Source organism: Palaemon carinicauda, chromosome 23, assembly GCF_036898095.1.
Source record: "Palaemon carinicauda isolate YSFRI2023 chromosome 23, ASM3689809v2, whole genome shotgun sequence".
NCBI lineage: Eukaryota > Metazoa > Arthropoda > Malacostraca > Decapoda > Palaemonidae > Palaemon > Palaemon carinicauda.
The window spans coordinates 108185058-108202686 of record NC_090747.1 but is presented as its reverse complement, the minus strand read 5'-3'; the positions used below and the strand labels follow the sequence as shown (position 1 = coordinate 108202686).

At 34.9% G+C, this 17629-nt stretch overlaps 1 protein-coding gene across 1 annotated transcript in view; it reads right to left on the bottom strand.

Annotated features, from left to right (window-relative positions):
* The window catches only part of LOC137617357 (uncharacterized), a 231839-nt gene that overhangs the window by 84974 nt on the left and 129236 nt on the right, over window positions 1–17629 (bottom strand). Inside the window, 2 exon segments of the mRNA XM_068347379.1 lie at window positions 5548–6937; window positions 6939–7879. Coding sequence (XP_068203480.1) covers window positions 5548–6937; window positions 6939–7740 — 2192 coding nt within the window. The 5' untranslated portion in view covers window positions 7741–7879.

Genomic DNA, 17629 nt, shown 5'->3' with positions numbered 1-17629 from the left:
CCATTAGGGGGGAAATTCAGGACGACAGTCAAGGAAAATCTCCCGAGATAAGAAAAATAGAACAGTCTGGGGTCACGTTCTCGCCATTTGTAGGAAATTTATAGAAAATGGGTTACGCCTCGAAAGACCACGGGATACTATATTATGTAATAAAGGGGTTTCAGATTTGGATGTAATCTCCTTTCCTCTCTATACCCCTCAACAAATACACACACACACACATACACAAACATACACACACAAACTGCATTTGCGGTGAGGGATAACGCATTACGTGGACTCCGTTTCAAAGAGGAAACAACGCATTTGAGGGGAAATGGGGCTAACGAGGGAAAAAACCCTTTTCCAGAAATGGGGCTAACGAGGGAAAAAACCCTTTTCCAGAGGCTGATAAAGTAATGGTAGGGAACCTTGACGCAGATAAAAAAAAAAAATATAAAGAAGTTTGATAAAAGATAAAAGGAGAATTGCCTATTTTCTGGGAATGGTGATGGTGTTGTTGATACGACTAGAATAATGGATTATTAGGTAATTTTATTAAATTTCATATTTTCAATGATCTAAGTATAGAATACTAGAGTAAGCGACACTTCAAAAATGACGGCTAAATATTCAGATAGACATTCACACACACATCACTGGGGAGAGCTTAGAGCGTGACCAAAAGAAATATATATATATATATATATATATATATACATATATTTATAGGTAGTAGGTTGGCCAGGGCACCAGCCACCCGTTGAGATACTACCGCTAGAGAGTTATGGGGTCTTTTGTCTGGCCAGACAGTACTACATTGGATCCTCCTCTCTGGTTACGGTTCATTTTCCCTTTGCCTACATACACACTGAATAGTCTGGCATATTCTTTACATATTCTCCTCTATCCTCATACACCTGACAACACAGATTACCAAATAATTCTTCATCACCCAAGGGGTTACTGCACTGTACTTGTTCAGTGCCACTTTCCTCTTGGTAAGGGTAGAAGAGACTCTTGAGCTATGGTAAGCAGCTCTTCTAGGAGAAGGACACTCCAAAATCAAACCACTGTTCTCTAGTCTTGGGTAGTGCCATAGCCTCTGTACCACGGCCTTTCACTGTCTTGGGTTAGAGTTCTCTTGCTTGAGGGTACACTCGAGCACACTCTCCTATCTTATTTCTCTTCCTCTTGTTTTGTTAAAGTTTTTATAGTTTATATAGGAGATATTTATTGTTGTTACTCTTCTTAGAATATTTTATTTTCCTTTTTTCCTTTCCGCACTGAGCTATTTTCCCTGTTGGAGCCCCTGGGCTTATAGCATACTGCTTTTCCAACTAGGGTTGTAGCTTAGTAAGTAATAATAATAATAATAATATATATATATATATATATATATATATACATATATATATATTTATTTATATATATATATTTATAAATATACATATATATATATCTACTGTATATATATATATATATATATATATATGTATATATACATACATATATGTATATATATATATAATCAAGACACCTGTTCTTCATTATATAATATTTTCAATAACAACTCTAAGCAAAAAGGTGATTATGGTCCTTATCTTACCATATCTTTTTTATTCTTTGAACGATGATTATTTTGGCTATAAAATCCGATAACGTTATATATTTAACTTTCGTGAAATGGCGCTATTGTATTGATGGGCATTAAAAAAGCTAATTTAAAAAGAAAACAACTATGGCTTTTGTGACGGTGGGAGACGTAAAATGAAGTTAGTTCTTACAGGAAGAACACACTTCATAAATATTAATCATGAAAATAAGAATTGATCGCAGGTGTCAAAATATAAATACATTTATAAAAAAAGAATGGGCCTGACCTTGATCACACACTTCTCTCTCTCTCTCTCTCTCTCTCTCTCTCTCTCTCTCTCTCTCTCTCTCTCTTTTTTAATATACAAAATATAAATGAAAGGTTAAGCGAAACCTGCAAACCCCCAAAATTAAATAAAATATGACCAAAGTACGATTGTGTTATTGAAGTATGGTTTAACAGTCTGATGTCGATGTGCTGTGACTGTTAAACACAAACATTGTCTCAAAATATATCTAAATGGTCTGGTCTTGTGGAAAGAATTTGGGTAATAAAGCGCAGCGATGGTAAAGGAAGGCCAAAACACGGTTGAGTTATTGAAGTAAGGTTTAACAATCTGATGTCGATGTGCTGTGACTGTTAAACACAAACATTGTCTCAGAATATATCTAAATGGTCTGGTCTTGTGGGAAGAATTTGGGTAATAAAGCACAGCAATGGGAAAGGAAGGCCAAAGCTAGAAAAAATTAGTAAAGCACAGCAATGGGAAAGGAAGGCCAAAGCTAGAAAAAATTAGTAAAGCACAGCGATGGTAAAGGAAGGCCAAAGTACGATTGAGTTATTGAAGTAAGGTTTAACAGCCTAAATGTGGCGTGATTGTTAAACACAAACATTGTCTCAGAATATATGTAAATGGTCTGGTCTTGTGGAAAGAATTTGGGTAATAAAGCACAGCGTTGGGCGAGGGGAGGCCAATGCTAGAGCAAAATGAGCTAGATGGTTTGAAAGAATCATTCTAAAGTGTCCTGATTAGCGCAGTTTGTCTTGTGAGTTTGACGTGTTGCCCATGAACTACCTGTGAATGTGTGTAAAGAGGATAATGATGTGACAGTTTAATACACAGGGGTTTTATCAATTCAGCATGTAAAGAATAAATGTGGCAAGGACCAGTGTTTCCTTTTTTTACCAGCTATTAAGGCCAAGGCCTTCAATGAAACTTGCATTAGAGACAAGCTGTGTCTAAAAACCACACGTGCTCTCTCTCTCTCTCTCTCTCTCTCTCTCTCTCTCTCTCTCACATATAGTTACATATATATATATATACATATATATATATATATATATATATATATGTATATATATATATATATATATGCATACATGTATACTTATATAAATGCTTTTTGTGAGTAAACAAACAAATATTCTAACGAAACTCACATGCACCAACTCTTGAAATAATACTTGATACAAGCAAAATTCGTCATTAACCGTGTGAAACAGACCTACTGTATATTACTTGCGCTGCAATTAGATCATCAATCGGATGTAAAAAGTGGTATTATCTGTGCCCATTAATGGATTAAACCTGATTGATGTTAATATGACAGGAGGCAAAGTATACATGCGCACAAAACCATCACTCCGCTTTGCATAATCTCGGTCTTTCTCTCTACACAAGAATGGGTATGTAGTGTATATTCACGCTTACTAATACATGTGCAATTATGATAATTCATCACTAACACCCCTGATTTTCGTTTATTCATGTAAGCCACAAACAAATCTCAATATCGAATTAGCTCTGTCTCGGTACAAGAGACCCAAGGGAAAATTCCTTTTTTGATAATAGCTTCTGGTCGGCCAAGGATTCGAACCCTGACCAAGTCGAAACTGAGGTGCTTAATATCGAAATCGCTCTGTCTCGGTACAAGAGACCCAAGGGGAAATTCCTTTTTTGATAATAGCTTTTGGTAGGCCAAGGATTCGAACCCTGACCAAGTCGAAACTGAAGTTACAGTCGACTCCTTAACCACCAGGCCACAAAGAAAGAGATCCCTCTTTGTGGCCTGGTGGTATTGAACCTGTAACCTCAATTTCTACTTGGTCAGGGTTTTAATCCTTGGCCGACCAGAAGCCATTATCAAAAAATGGATTTCCCCTTGGGTCTCTGACCCCAAGGCAAGGAGAATTCGCTATTAAAGGATATTTGTGGTTTGTATGAATAAATGTGTAATTATATATGCCATATTTAAAAGTAATGTACGAGAGAGAGAGAGAGAGAGAGAGAGAGAGAGAGAGAGAGAGAGAGAGAGAATGTTGGATGGGAGGGTAATTGAATCTTTTTTTCATATATTAAAACACTAATTCGTTTAAATTAATATTTAATAAATAACTCCTAAAAGGATGACCTTTAATCTAAATAAGAGTTTTGTGAATCATACGAGTATTTCTCTGTATGTAACTGTAATATATATATATATATATATATATATATATATATATATATATATATATATATATATAATATATATATATATATATATATATATGTATCTGCTTGATCCTAATAAACTATATAAAAATATACGCTATGGGAAAAGCTTTTGGTTTATTAGGGTTGCGTTCAAATGAAATTAATAGAACTGACGTAAAACGGTTTCATTCAAATAAACGAATTGACGTAACAACGTTCCGTTCAACTAAAGTTGGTCAAACGTATTTCTCACATCCTTTTTTCTTTTTTAAATGATGTAATTAAAATGCTGTGATACAATTTGCTTCACCTGCAAATTCATGCAACTGATGTGACATGATTTAGTTTAATTTGAAAAAGTGGAAGTGAATTGGATTAGGCAATAAGTTTATCTCATGACAACGCATAAACATTTTCAAATAATAATACTTTCTATTCATTACATATAATTCCAGACATTAATGAAAAAATGAAAACGTGATTTTCAGAATTCCTGTCTGATGTTTACTTGGAATTGTCTTTATGTAGAGTAGAATTAAAACTAAAAGCGTATTGAGCAGTTTATATCAAGAGATCTGGTAATAAAGTAGTGTGTGTATACGCATGACTGTCATAACAACTAAAATCACTATTAAATAAATGCTATGACAACTAAAACCTTTATGCCAATCCTAAGCTCGAATAAAACAGCAGGGTTGAGGGAAACCTTAATGTCACTGTCTTCTAAATAAACGAGCGTGTTCTTATAACTTGAAAAATACTGCGTTGTAAAAAAACAAAAATTGATGTATTTACTTCTCTATTTTACATTTCTTAAACTGGCTAGATAGTAAACACCTTCAATTCCGTTATGTAAACCTTAGTAACAATTCGTAGAGGGTAAATCTTTCGATATTACAAAAAAATAAGAAAAGAAAAGAAAGTACCCGTCTTAGTATTTCCACACAAATTTCACTTCTGTAACGTAAAACTAATCAAAAATTTTTGAAGGTTAAATCCACATAGATAAAATTCTATAAGATAAACGTAAACATCTATATACTTAAAAAACCTTGGTACTCTTGTATGTATAACTAATCGGTTATCTTCAGGAGAGCAAATCTATGGTATAATGTAACACATTATGAACAACTAATGAATTACCCTTAAGAGAGCAAATCTAAAGTATGATGTAACACATTATGAAAAACTAATCAGCTGTCTATAAAAGAGCAAATCTAAAGTATAATGTTACATATTATGAACAACTAACCGTCTATCTTTAAAAGAGAAAATCTAAAGTATAACACATTATGAACTAACTAATTATCCTTAAGAGGGCAAATCTACAGTATGATGTAACACATTATGAATAACTAATCAGCTATCTTTAAAGGAGCAAATCTATAGTATAATGTAACACATTATGAACAACTAATCAATTATCCTTAAGAGAGCAAACCTACAGTATAATGTAACACATTATAAAAAAAAACGTAAAAATCTGGGTACTCACACAGCCATTTCCGCCTCTTCGTCGTTGTCTTCGCTTCGCTGGTCATCGGCACGCATCGCCCTGGGAGGGGCCGCGTTCAACCGCCCCCTGAGCGAGCACCAACACAGCCCCAATGTGACGACCAGGAAAACCACCATGTTGACAAGCGACGTTAGGAAGATCACCACAATGATGTCGTTCGTGCTGTAACAGCTGCTGCTGCTGCTAGCGGCAGCCAGGGCTGCTGCTGCCGCCGCCATTTCACTTGATGGCGTCTGGGATTTCCGAAGTGTTTCGTGATTCAGGACGACCAGTGGGGCTGATGAGACTTCCCTGATGGATGGCGACTGTAGGAGGACCTCTGCAGGCAGGTCTTTTTCGGTCACTCGCTCGACTCTTCCTGAATCTGATATGACGCGAGAGGGGTATTTAAGCTGGCTGTCTTCCTTGGCTCCTAAAGAAACTGATGAGGCTGATGATGGAGAGATGGATGGAGCTGGGAGAGGTAGAGAAGAGGGGGTAGGAGGGGGAGTCGGGAACGTGGGAGATGCGGGGGTGTAATGGGAATCGGAGGGGGATGAGAAGGGCAAAATATGGTGTTTGTCCTTCCCCAAAGCATCTTCTGCAGGCAGTAACTCGGTGGGTGTTGTCCCTAGTGACCTGTGAATAGGTGGACTCGAGATGTGGATGCTGATGGCGGGTCCTCTGCCTTCTACGCTTGGTTGCGAGTTACTCTTCTCAAAGTATCTCACATCACTGACAATATCTCTCGTCTCATTTTTCTTTTCTCTTTCGTCCTCTTTCTTGTGTTCGTATTTATAATTTAATTCGGTGCTTATATCTGGTTCTGCAGTTACGTAATTGTTCTGTCTTTGGGTCGAATAATTTTTCGAAACGGATATTTTAAACTGCTCACGATCGATGAACAGCTCAGAGTTCTGAAGAGCTGAACTAGCTGTAATGGTAGGCGATTGGCGGGTTTCTTCTTCGAATCCAATTTTGTGTTTTCTGGATTTGGTCAAGTCAAGATCATCAAGTTTCATGGACCGAGAGTCGCCTGTATTGACTGACAAAGGGTTTAAAACAGCAGAGGAGAATGACAAAAGACCCTTTGCACCCTTCATCGACTCGTCAAGACCGGGTTGTTCCGGATGTTGAGTCTCAGCAGATCCTTTATGTTTTCTTACTTGATGGATAGACGTCCTTCTGTCACTGGCCCTTTCAACTGGATCATCTTTCTGAAATCTGATCTCATCGTTCATGGAGGAACTTTTGAACTTAGCAGCGGGCTGCAAAATATCTCTTTCCCCTAAGGCTGATGGGCTATGGACTTTCGATCTTATACCCAAGGTCTCGAAAGCCCTTGGTCGTTTGGATGGTCTTTGTGACACTCTGAACTGGTTGACAGCTGAGTAAACTGGAACAGATGGATTTTCCTGAGGGTACTGTGACATAGTCAGACGACCTAAACCCTGAAGGGGTACTTTTAACATTTTTCTTATGACTGGCCATTGTTGCCTTAACAGACCGGTGATCTGCCCAGTCCTCTTCATCCTCTACGTCAGGCAACTGCCCTTGATCCTGTTGATAATTGTAAGCCCTCATGACCGGCTGTGACGTCACGTGGGAACCATGACTGTTCCTCTTATCCTGATTATCATCGAAGTCAATGCTGCTGCTGCCGACGAAGCCGAAACTTCCAAAACTGAAATCTGTATCGAGAAGTTCCCGGTTTCCCCTCTCGTGTCTTCTCTTCCCGTGACGTAGGCGATGGCGTCGCCTCTTTCCCCTCGAGTTCCTTTGCCTCTTCCCCTCCCGCTCCTCCCACCTACCCCACTCTTTAATTTCCTCCTCGAGGGTGAGGTCGGATATCTCCTCCGGCAAGTTTTGCCTCTTATGGGGCGTCGCTGCTTCGCTTCTTGCAGATGACGTGTCTCGCTTGCTTCTTGTGTGGCCCAGACCATCTTTATTATAATAAAAATCCAAGTCCCCAACTTCATCTAACGGCAAATCTCCCTCTCCTTCATCTCCCTCCCAATCCCCTTCTTTTTCCTTCTTTTCCTCCTCCTCCAAATCCTCCTCCCTTCCCTCGGGATATCCCTCTGCGGAATCATTAGGACCTGAGACCTGGCCTTGCTTCTGCCCTGAAGCTGCAGCAGCAGCAGCAGCGGGTCTGAATGCAGCAGGAGGAGGAGCAGCAGGAGCAGGGGGCATTTCGGAAATGTCCCTGAGTGGTGATTTGGGAACCTGGATGTGTCAAGTGGTGATGAGATTCCGCCAGGAAATGGGGCGCTGTCGGCATTTGTTTGTCGAGGCGCTAAAGTAGGTCCCTGGCGTCCATCTTCGACGTCATCTGCAAAGAGAAAAGACGCGTGTGTTTACTTCTAGATTTTCATTTTATGGATTATGTGAAACTGTTGTTTATTTTATAGAAAATTATATAATTCCATTTATCACTTTTTATTAGTCCCATTCATTGTATATATGAGAGCAATTTAAAATTATAATAATGTCAATATTAATAACAATAATAATAATTTTAATAATATTCGTAATTTTCATAACAATTATAATATTTTTCATTTTAATAAAAATTTCAATAATTTTAATAATGATTTTCAATAATATCAATATTTTTCATATCAATAACAATAATTTTAATATTAATAATCTTTAATGATTTTAATATAAATAATTTTTAATAATTTTAATAGTAATAAATTTTATCAATTTGAATAATTTCAATCGAAAACTAAATACACCAATAAGAATAATTTACGCAAAATGAAAATAAATTCAAACCTTTCTAACAAAAATTAATTTATCAGATAAAAAAACTCCGAACACCAGAAAGGCTAGCATATAATAACGCAGTTCCATAATTAAGCTTCGAGAAACCGTATTTCTTTTTTTCCAAATGTAAACATAAGGTGACAAACACATTTATTCATAAAGATTTATACATACATATCTATTCACATACAATAATAATAATAATAATAATAATAATAATAATAATAATAATAATAATAATAATAATAACAGATGTTCGTACCGGTTGACAGTTCATTTAAAAAATAAAACAGGGGTCATATCACATTAAACAAAATAGTTTCATCTTCATTCTGTATGAAGGTATTTTTCTTTTACAGAAACGAAAAATCCTCAGGAAAAGCATTCTTTTCTCTCTCTCTCTCTCTCTCTCTCTCTCTCTCTCTCTCTCTCTCTCTCTGGTGTCTGTATAATTCCCCATATGTCAATTAATCAATCTAGTTATATATCTATATACATATATATATATGTATATAATATATATATGTGTACATATATATATATATATATATATATATATAAATGATCAAAAGTAACACAGCGTACAAAAAAATATATATTTTTCTTTATATAATTATTATTATTATTATTATTATTATCATTATTACAAGCTGGGCTATAATCCTAGTTGGGAAAGCAAGATGCTATAAGCCCAAGGGCTCCAACAAGGAAAAATAGCCCAGTGAGGAAAGGAAACAAGGAAATAAACAAATAACAAGTGAAGAATAAACAATCAAAATAAAATATTTCAAAAACAGTAACAACGTTAAATTAGATCTTTCACATATAAACTATAAAAACTTAAAAAAAAAAAGGAAGATGAATAAAATAGAGCAGCATGCTCGAGTGTACCCCTAAGCAAGAGAACTCTAATCCAGGACAGTGGAAGACCATGGTACAGAGGCTATGGCACTACTCAAGACTAGAGAACAGTGGTTTGATTTTGGAGCGTCCTTTTCCTAGAAGAGCTTCTTACCACAGCTAAAGAGTCGCTTCTACCCTTACCCAGAGGAAAGTAGTATGTGTATATTCAATATAATGTATTAAATCATAATTTGAGGATTCAACTCTTACCATAAATTTGTTTCACTTTATTCTATTCCTTTTAGTAGTGCCCTCATTCTGTCAAAATTGACGGTAATGTAAGAGAAGGTGGGGCGACAAGTCCAGATTCCATAGAAGGTGGGAATAAACTACCTCAATGCCGCATATAAAGGCAAGTGGTGAGAGAGTACGTCACAGACTTGATTACAGAAACTCTAAATTTTGAGTTATTTCTTTGTAAACTATTCTTATCATATATGCACGCGCGCAAGCGCGTGTTCTCAAACAAATATGATAAAAAATGTGATAATACACATTGTGTTTTGTTTTCTAGATGTTTCTTCTCTTTATGGAAGACTGCTTATCAAGTTTATGACTTTCTTACCCTTGTTACGAGCTGTCATAATTATAGCTCTAAAGATAATAATGATAATAAATAAAAGAGAAGCTAGCTGAAACTATCTACTGGTACCACTATAAATGCACGTGTATTTCTCACGTAGTTTATTTATTTTCTCATTTCCTTTCCTCACAGGTCTAATTTTCGCTGTTGGAGCCATTGGGCGTATAACATCCCGCTTTCCCAATTAGGGATGTAGCTTGGCTAATAATAATAATAATAATAATAATAATGATAATAATAATAATAATAATAATAATGATAATAATAATAATAATCATAATGATAATAATAATAATAATAATAATAACAATAATAAAAATAATGATAATAATAATAATAATAATATTAATAATAACAATAATAATAATAATAAAAATAGTAGTAGTAGTAGTAGTAGTAGTAGTAGTAGTAGTAATAAAAATAATAATAATGATTATATACATAGATATATGGGTAAATACCCAAGGATGTCTGTATCTGTATTTAAGTCTAAAATAATGGATTCTTAAAACATATATTTCCAGTCTTATAACTTTTTCCTTTTTTAACAAAATGCTGGAATAATTCTTAATCGTCCCATCAATGAATAACATAAAATACCGATCAGAAGTCTATAAACATCATTTTCGAAAAAATATTTGAGAAGTCAAATCCTCATATGTAATATTTCAAGATTTTGATCTCATGTAATATCTTGGGAGGGTAAAATCCTCCAAAGTTTTCCTGTAAGTTTTGCTTAAAGTTAAGCCGCAAATGGATTACTGTCATTAGATCACTTGAGACTCAGGAAGTTACGAAAAGAAGATATTAGTTTGACCAATACTCCCATAATACCAGTTCGGGAAATATCGTGAATTTTCAACATATATTTGTATCATTGGGAATATAACTTCAGTGGCTGAATTATTTCTTAATTAATTAAGTATCAGTTGATAGAATCTTAAAATTCTATTTAGGATTTACAGAATTTTTTTTCCACCGAAAAAAATAAGACCCTAAAATTCTATTTACCAGATTTATAGAATTTTTCTCAATCGAAAAAATAAACATTAAAATTCTATTTACTATATCGACAGAATTTTTCTCTACCGCAAAAAATAATCTTAAAATTCTATTAGCCAGATTTACAGTTCGGAAAATATCGTGAATTTTCAACATATATTTGTATCATTGCGAATATAACTTCAGTGGTTGAATTATTTCTTATAGGATAGGAAGTTTTATTGATCATTTCTAAGCATCAGTTGATAAAATCTTAAAATTCTATTAAGGAGATTTACAGACCTTTTGTCCACCGAAAAAAATAAATTTTTCTACAGCGAAAAAAAAATAATCTTAGAAGAGATTTACAGAATTTTTCTTTACCGAAAATAATAAACCTTAAAATTCTATTTACCCAAATTTATAGGATTTTTCTTGATCGAAAAAATAAACATTATAATTCTATTTACCATATCGACAGAATTTTTCTCTACCGAAAAAAATAAACTTAAAATTCTATTTGCCAGATTTATAGAATTCTTCTCTACAAAATATATATGTGTGTATATATGATTATATATATATACATATATATATGTATATGTGTATATATATATATATATATATATATACAGTATATATATATATGTATATATATACATACATATATATACACATATATATATATACATATATATACAGTATATATATCTATATATACATATATATATACATATATACATTTATGTATACATATATATACATATATGTATATTATATATATATACTGTATATATATATATATATATATACACACACACATATATATATATATATATATATACACACACATATATATATATATATATATATAGCGTGTATAATAACCTTTATATATTCAAATTATATCTAACATCACCAATTTAAGACGAGAGCCTAATAAATAGGACTTTCCTGAATCCAGCCTTATAAATACAAGAAAAAACGAGTTACGAAATTACTAAGACGTAATAACCTCCCTCGAACCAAGAATCCCCTCCCCATCAGAGAGAGAGAGAGAGAGAGAGAGAGAGAGAGAGAGAGAGAGAGAGAGGTGTTTATACTCCTCGAAGATTTGCTGACAGGAGCTACACAGCCTCCACATGAGCTTGTTGATACAGCGATGATGAGTTTCACTTCGAGTGTTGTTTTTCCGCTCAATGCTACCTAGCGTACCTCGAGTGAGACGCGAAGGCGTGAATTCGAATCGTGGGTGTGAATTCGATTCGTGGGCGTGAATTCGATTCGTGGGTGTGAGTTCGATTCGCGGGTGTTTATTCGATTCGTGGGCGTTTATTCGATTCGTGGGTGTGAATTCGATTCGTGGGCGTTTATTCAATTCGTGAGCGTTTATTCGATTCGTGGGCGTGAATTCGATTCGTGGGCGTGAATTCGAATCGTGGGCGTGAACTCGATTCGTGGGTGTGAATTAGATTCGTGGGCGTGAATCAGATTCGTGGTCGTTTATTCGATTCGTGGGCGGGAATTCGATTCATGGGCGTGAATTCGATTTGCGGGTTTGAATTTAATTCGTGGGAGTTTATTCGATTCGTGGGCGTGAATTCGATTCGCGGGGTTGAATTCGATTCGTGGGCGTTTATTATTTTCGCGGGCGTGAATTCGATTCATGGGCGTGAATTCGATTCGTGGGCGTTTATTCGAATCGAGACATCGATGAGCAAGCGGTTCATAGCACCGTGCAGCGGTGTGAATGTTAAAGCTCACCAGTCTGGATGAAAATTACAAGGAAGATACTATGATCCTGGAACGCTTTTGGGTCTGGCAATTCCTTGCTCAGCTGATTTAGATCGGTTGAAGACTGGCAGATCGAATGTGAGGATGGATTGATGGATTTTGGGAATTGATTGAATATTCGGATGAATGATGGATTTTGGGAATTGATTGAATATCGAGATGTATGATGGATTTTATATATATATATATATATATATATATATATATATATATATATATATATATATATATATATACATATATATATACATATATATTCGTTTGTATACTATATATATATATATATATATATATATATATATATATATATATATAATATATATATTATATATATATATAATGAATTTCAGTTTTGCAAGATCTCGATTTGATATCATATCAATATCAATGTAGAGAGAGAGAGAGAGAGAGTGAGAGAGAGAGAGAGAGAGAGAGAGAGAGAGGAGAATGTTCATTACACTACAGTGAACCAATTTTTTCCAAAAATAAAGAGAAATTCAATTATGAAAAATAACGAACATTTTACCTTCAGGTTCAGAGCAAAGAGAATACAATAAAGGATTTTCTTTATTCAGTTAACAGGAACAACATAATTTAGCTCAAGTCCAATTTGCAAAATTCTATAACACATTTTATAATGCATACTCCGCAAGCAATTACCATCTTGTAAACTTTAAACACACCCACAGCCAAGCATTTTGCTTACAAAAGCACTTTATTTTCTTTTTTTCCAAACCAAAACATAATCAAATTAATACATATACATATTAATATATACCATCTTACACATACTTCGATTTATAGGACATGGGACCAGGTGAGAGTATCTAGTTATTTGTCATATATTCTTTATGTATTCTTAATAACTGAATCAAATATCTATAACAAGTGGCAATAGACGAAACAGTTCATTTATACACACGAAAATATTTGTAAATATAGACAATGCTTGAAGATTTGGACAAGAACAGTATGTGTATGTATATATCCAGTATATATACACATAAGTGTGTGTAATATGTATATATATATATATATATATATATATATATATATATATAGTATATATATATATATATGATCTTGCCTTAACTTTTAAGCCTCTGAATTCTCTTCTTGCGTCTATTTTTTCCCAGGTCTTAGACCATTCTAACCCTTAAAATGATCAGTTGAGGTTTAGATTTACTGTATGTATACTGATGAAATATGGACAGGAGTAACATGAACACAGGATAAAATTTTCATTCCGAGTTTACCATGTTGAAGATTTACGAAATTTGGAATCAATCTGGAAGAATTATTAATAGGATACGAAGTCTTATTTGAAGAAAAAAATTATATATTTTTTCTTTTTTTGTCCATGAAAAATCAATAGCAAAATTTACCGTGAAAAAAGGCATGTGATTGAGAGAAAATACTCTCATTTACGTATTTACATACATAGAATGCTCATCAATTACCAAAAAATTAATATTTAATGATAACTTCGAACTTACTAACTCGATAGAACTTGAAAAAAAATGAATAAACACAATGAAAAAAAAAATAGCTTCAGGCAGCAACATAGCATCATCAGCGCATTCCATATTTCATTAAAAACGCTGGATGCTTAAAAAACATCTCCTGTTTATAAGACGTCTTTGAATGGGAACCAAAATTCGCATTATCGGATGGGCAGACCTCTACTTGCGCTGGAACTTTTGGCATTAAGAACGCTTTAGGAGCAGAAAAGTTTTGACAGCGCCCTCTGGCAGATGCAACATAAACATTATGCCAGGAGGCTGGGATGGGGGAGGGGCACAGCTTCTGAGAGAGAGAGAGAGAGAGAGAGAGAGAGAGAGAGAGAGAGAGAGAGAGAGAGAGAGGAGATTGCTAAGTAATGTTATAAAGAAGTTGGGAAGATTGTAAATTTGTCAATATTGTAAAATCAAACTAAGTTGAGAGAGAGAGAGAGAGGAGAGAGAGAGAGAGAGAGAGAGAGAGAGAGAGAGGAGAGAGAGGAGAGAGAGAGAGAGAGAGAGAGAGAGAGAGAACAACCTAAGGACGAATTGATGTTTTTTCGAAGATATCGTAAACGATATGTCGATATGTCATAAGGAGTTTTCATATTGCATTGCAATAACGAAATGCATTACAAATATTCATTGCACTATAATCCTAGTAATGACGGAAAGCAGCCTCTGAAATACTACATACGTAATAATAGCGTTTTTTAAAATAACAAATAACTCACACTAACATCCATCCCCCCAATACTTAAAAATATAATAACACAAAGATTTTGTCAACCAGTCAATTACCTCTATACAACGCCATTTTAAGTATATTACCTAATTAATCGGATGATTAATTACCATACATACGCAATACAGGTTTCTCTACAATATCAGGAAGGTTTTCATATGAATAAACATTACCAGATAAAAGATAAATAGTTAAGGAAATCCATAAGTTAATTTTAAAGGTGAGTATTCCACAAAAGAGTTATTCAGAAAAAACACGCAAACATTTAAAACCTAATGCTTACATTGAAAGATATCAGGAGAGAGAGAGAGAGAGAGAGGAGAGAGGAGAGAGAGAGAGAGAGAGAGGAGAGAGAGAGAGAGAGAGAGAGAGAGAAACAATGCAATCACAAAGCCAAATAAATTGCTTCGCAGAATCAAGCAGAGGAAAAATACATTCATAAATTTCCCTTGCACACACACACGCGCACGCGCGCGTGCATTGGCTTTCATCATGTGAAAGGAGACGACTTTCACTCAAGTGAAAAGGAAAAATAGATTAAAAAACACCAGAAACTTCATCATGTTCAACCTGGCCCCCAATCAGCGTGGCAGAGATGACACAGTTTCAACGTGGGTGTCATGACACTGGCAAGGTCATGTGTATGTGTACATGCGTGTGGGTCTGTGGACCCAGGGTCTAAACGTTTAGGTAATTACCTTCTTTTGAGGCAGTTTCATGATTTCAAGGTAAATTCTGAGGTAATTTCGATTTGACTAGCTTAGAATTTAATGATATTGGAATTTTTTTTAGGTAATCTAAGGTAAAATGTAGCAGCATTTAAGGTAATGCCAACAAGGCGCATGCTCGATTTAAGCCCTGGTGTGTACAGACCTTTGCCCTCCAATTCTCTGGGCCAGACTCCCCCAATCCATATTTTAACCGGCGGAAATAAAAAGAGGGGTAAAAAAATGGCCGAGGGTAAACCAATTCGACAGATTGATCCCTTGCTCTTACACGAGCTAACCCATATTCCAGGGTAAACATGACCTTTTGTACTTTGTATTTGAACTATGAAGTTGGGTCATTAAAAAAAAATCAGAATATAATATCGAGGTCAACACGAACCAATCACATTCAAGGGTCACCCGAAGTGTCATCGAGCTAATGACATTTAACTAAGGTAAACAAGGTGAAGAATCTTTTTTCCCTCTTCACTCGATCCGGGAAATTCTATTTCGAGCGAGTTCATGTTGGCTGGGAATTCTTCCACGAATGGGGGTTAGCTTATGAATATTCAATTCCCTGTTTTGGAAATGGAATTATTATTTTTTTTTCGGGTCATTACTTCAGCTTTATGTATTGCGTTGCGGATTCAAATGTCCCTTTTTTTTCTCTTAGCCTAATAAATATCCTAAATTTGCAATAAATCTTGTTAAGTACTTTATAAATATTCTCCCGCTTATATAACGAACGTCTGGTCTGTGTCCTTACTCATTTTCTCCCTTTTTTGTGGTTTCTGTATATATCATCTTTTATCTTACTAAAGAGCTTTTCTCTGTCTATCTGAATAGTCTCATCTTACATTGTTTGCTCTCTTTTTTTCATAAAATTCTAGTTTAAAGGTCTTAAAGGTCGCTCATGAATGGCAGAGGCAAGGTACAGTGACACTGCCCTAGCAATCAGGACAATGCCCTAGAGACTGACCATATATTATATGATAAGCGCCCAAGCCTCCTCTCCACCCAAGCTAGGACCAGGGAGAGCAGGCAGCGGCTGCTGATGACTCAGCAGATAAACCTACAGGCTCCCCCAAACCCCCTAACCTTAGCTCACAAGGATGGTAAGGTTGCAGACACTAATGGCACTAACGTGTCTGAGCGGGACTCGAACCCCCGTCTGGCAAACACCAGACAGAGACGTTACCAATCAGGCCACAACAACTCTAATTTGTTATTTTAAAGTTAGCTCCCACAAGAATACAGGATCCTCAAATATAGGGAAAGTATTCCTTGAAGACGTTAAAGAATTACAAAGACTTCTGGAGGACAAATTACCAAATACCTGAATTTGATAAGAATTTCTTAATCTTACATAAATAATCTAACTATCTTTCTGCAAATATGACTAGAGTTAGTTTTAGAGTGAAATTTGCAGGTAGGTTTGGCATCTAGAATACTGTATTCCTAGGCATCATCCCTAAAATTGAAAGACTAAGCTGGGAAACTAATCAAACACAAGAAAGTATAACAATGCTCGAAGATATAAAGATATGTTATTAGTATCGTATTGATTATATATGCATACGGGCAAATAATGTGGGTTGCAAAGATTCTTACTTTAGACTGTAACGCTCTACAACTACAAAATTATCATGATGGTGATGAAATGATGATTATTATTATTAATATTATTATTATTATTATTGTTAAAATCGACACTTTATACAACAAAGCCATCTAACCACTCCAACAACTTTATCCCAAAATACAAAAATAATAAAAAAATAATAGATTAAAAATCAAAATATGGACAATAAAATAGCCACATAGCAAAGCACTTTCGATAAAAACAAATACATTGAAATAAGCACATCAAAAAAGGCTCTAATCTCTCTCTCTCTCTCTCTCTCTCTCTCTCTCTCTCTCTCTCTCTCTCTCTCTCTCTCTTTCCCATGCATGGCGTGACCGGATAATTGATTTTTTGATACTGCATCATTAGTTCGCGAACGATTGACGATACTTGGCATCTCATTAGTTTCCCCCGGCCAGGTGAAAAAAAAAAAAAAAAAAAAAAAAAAAATTATCGGAGTCATGAGGCCGTTCG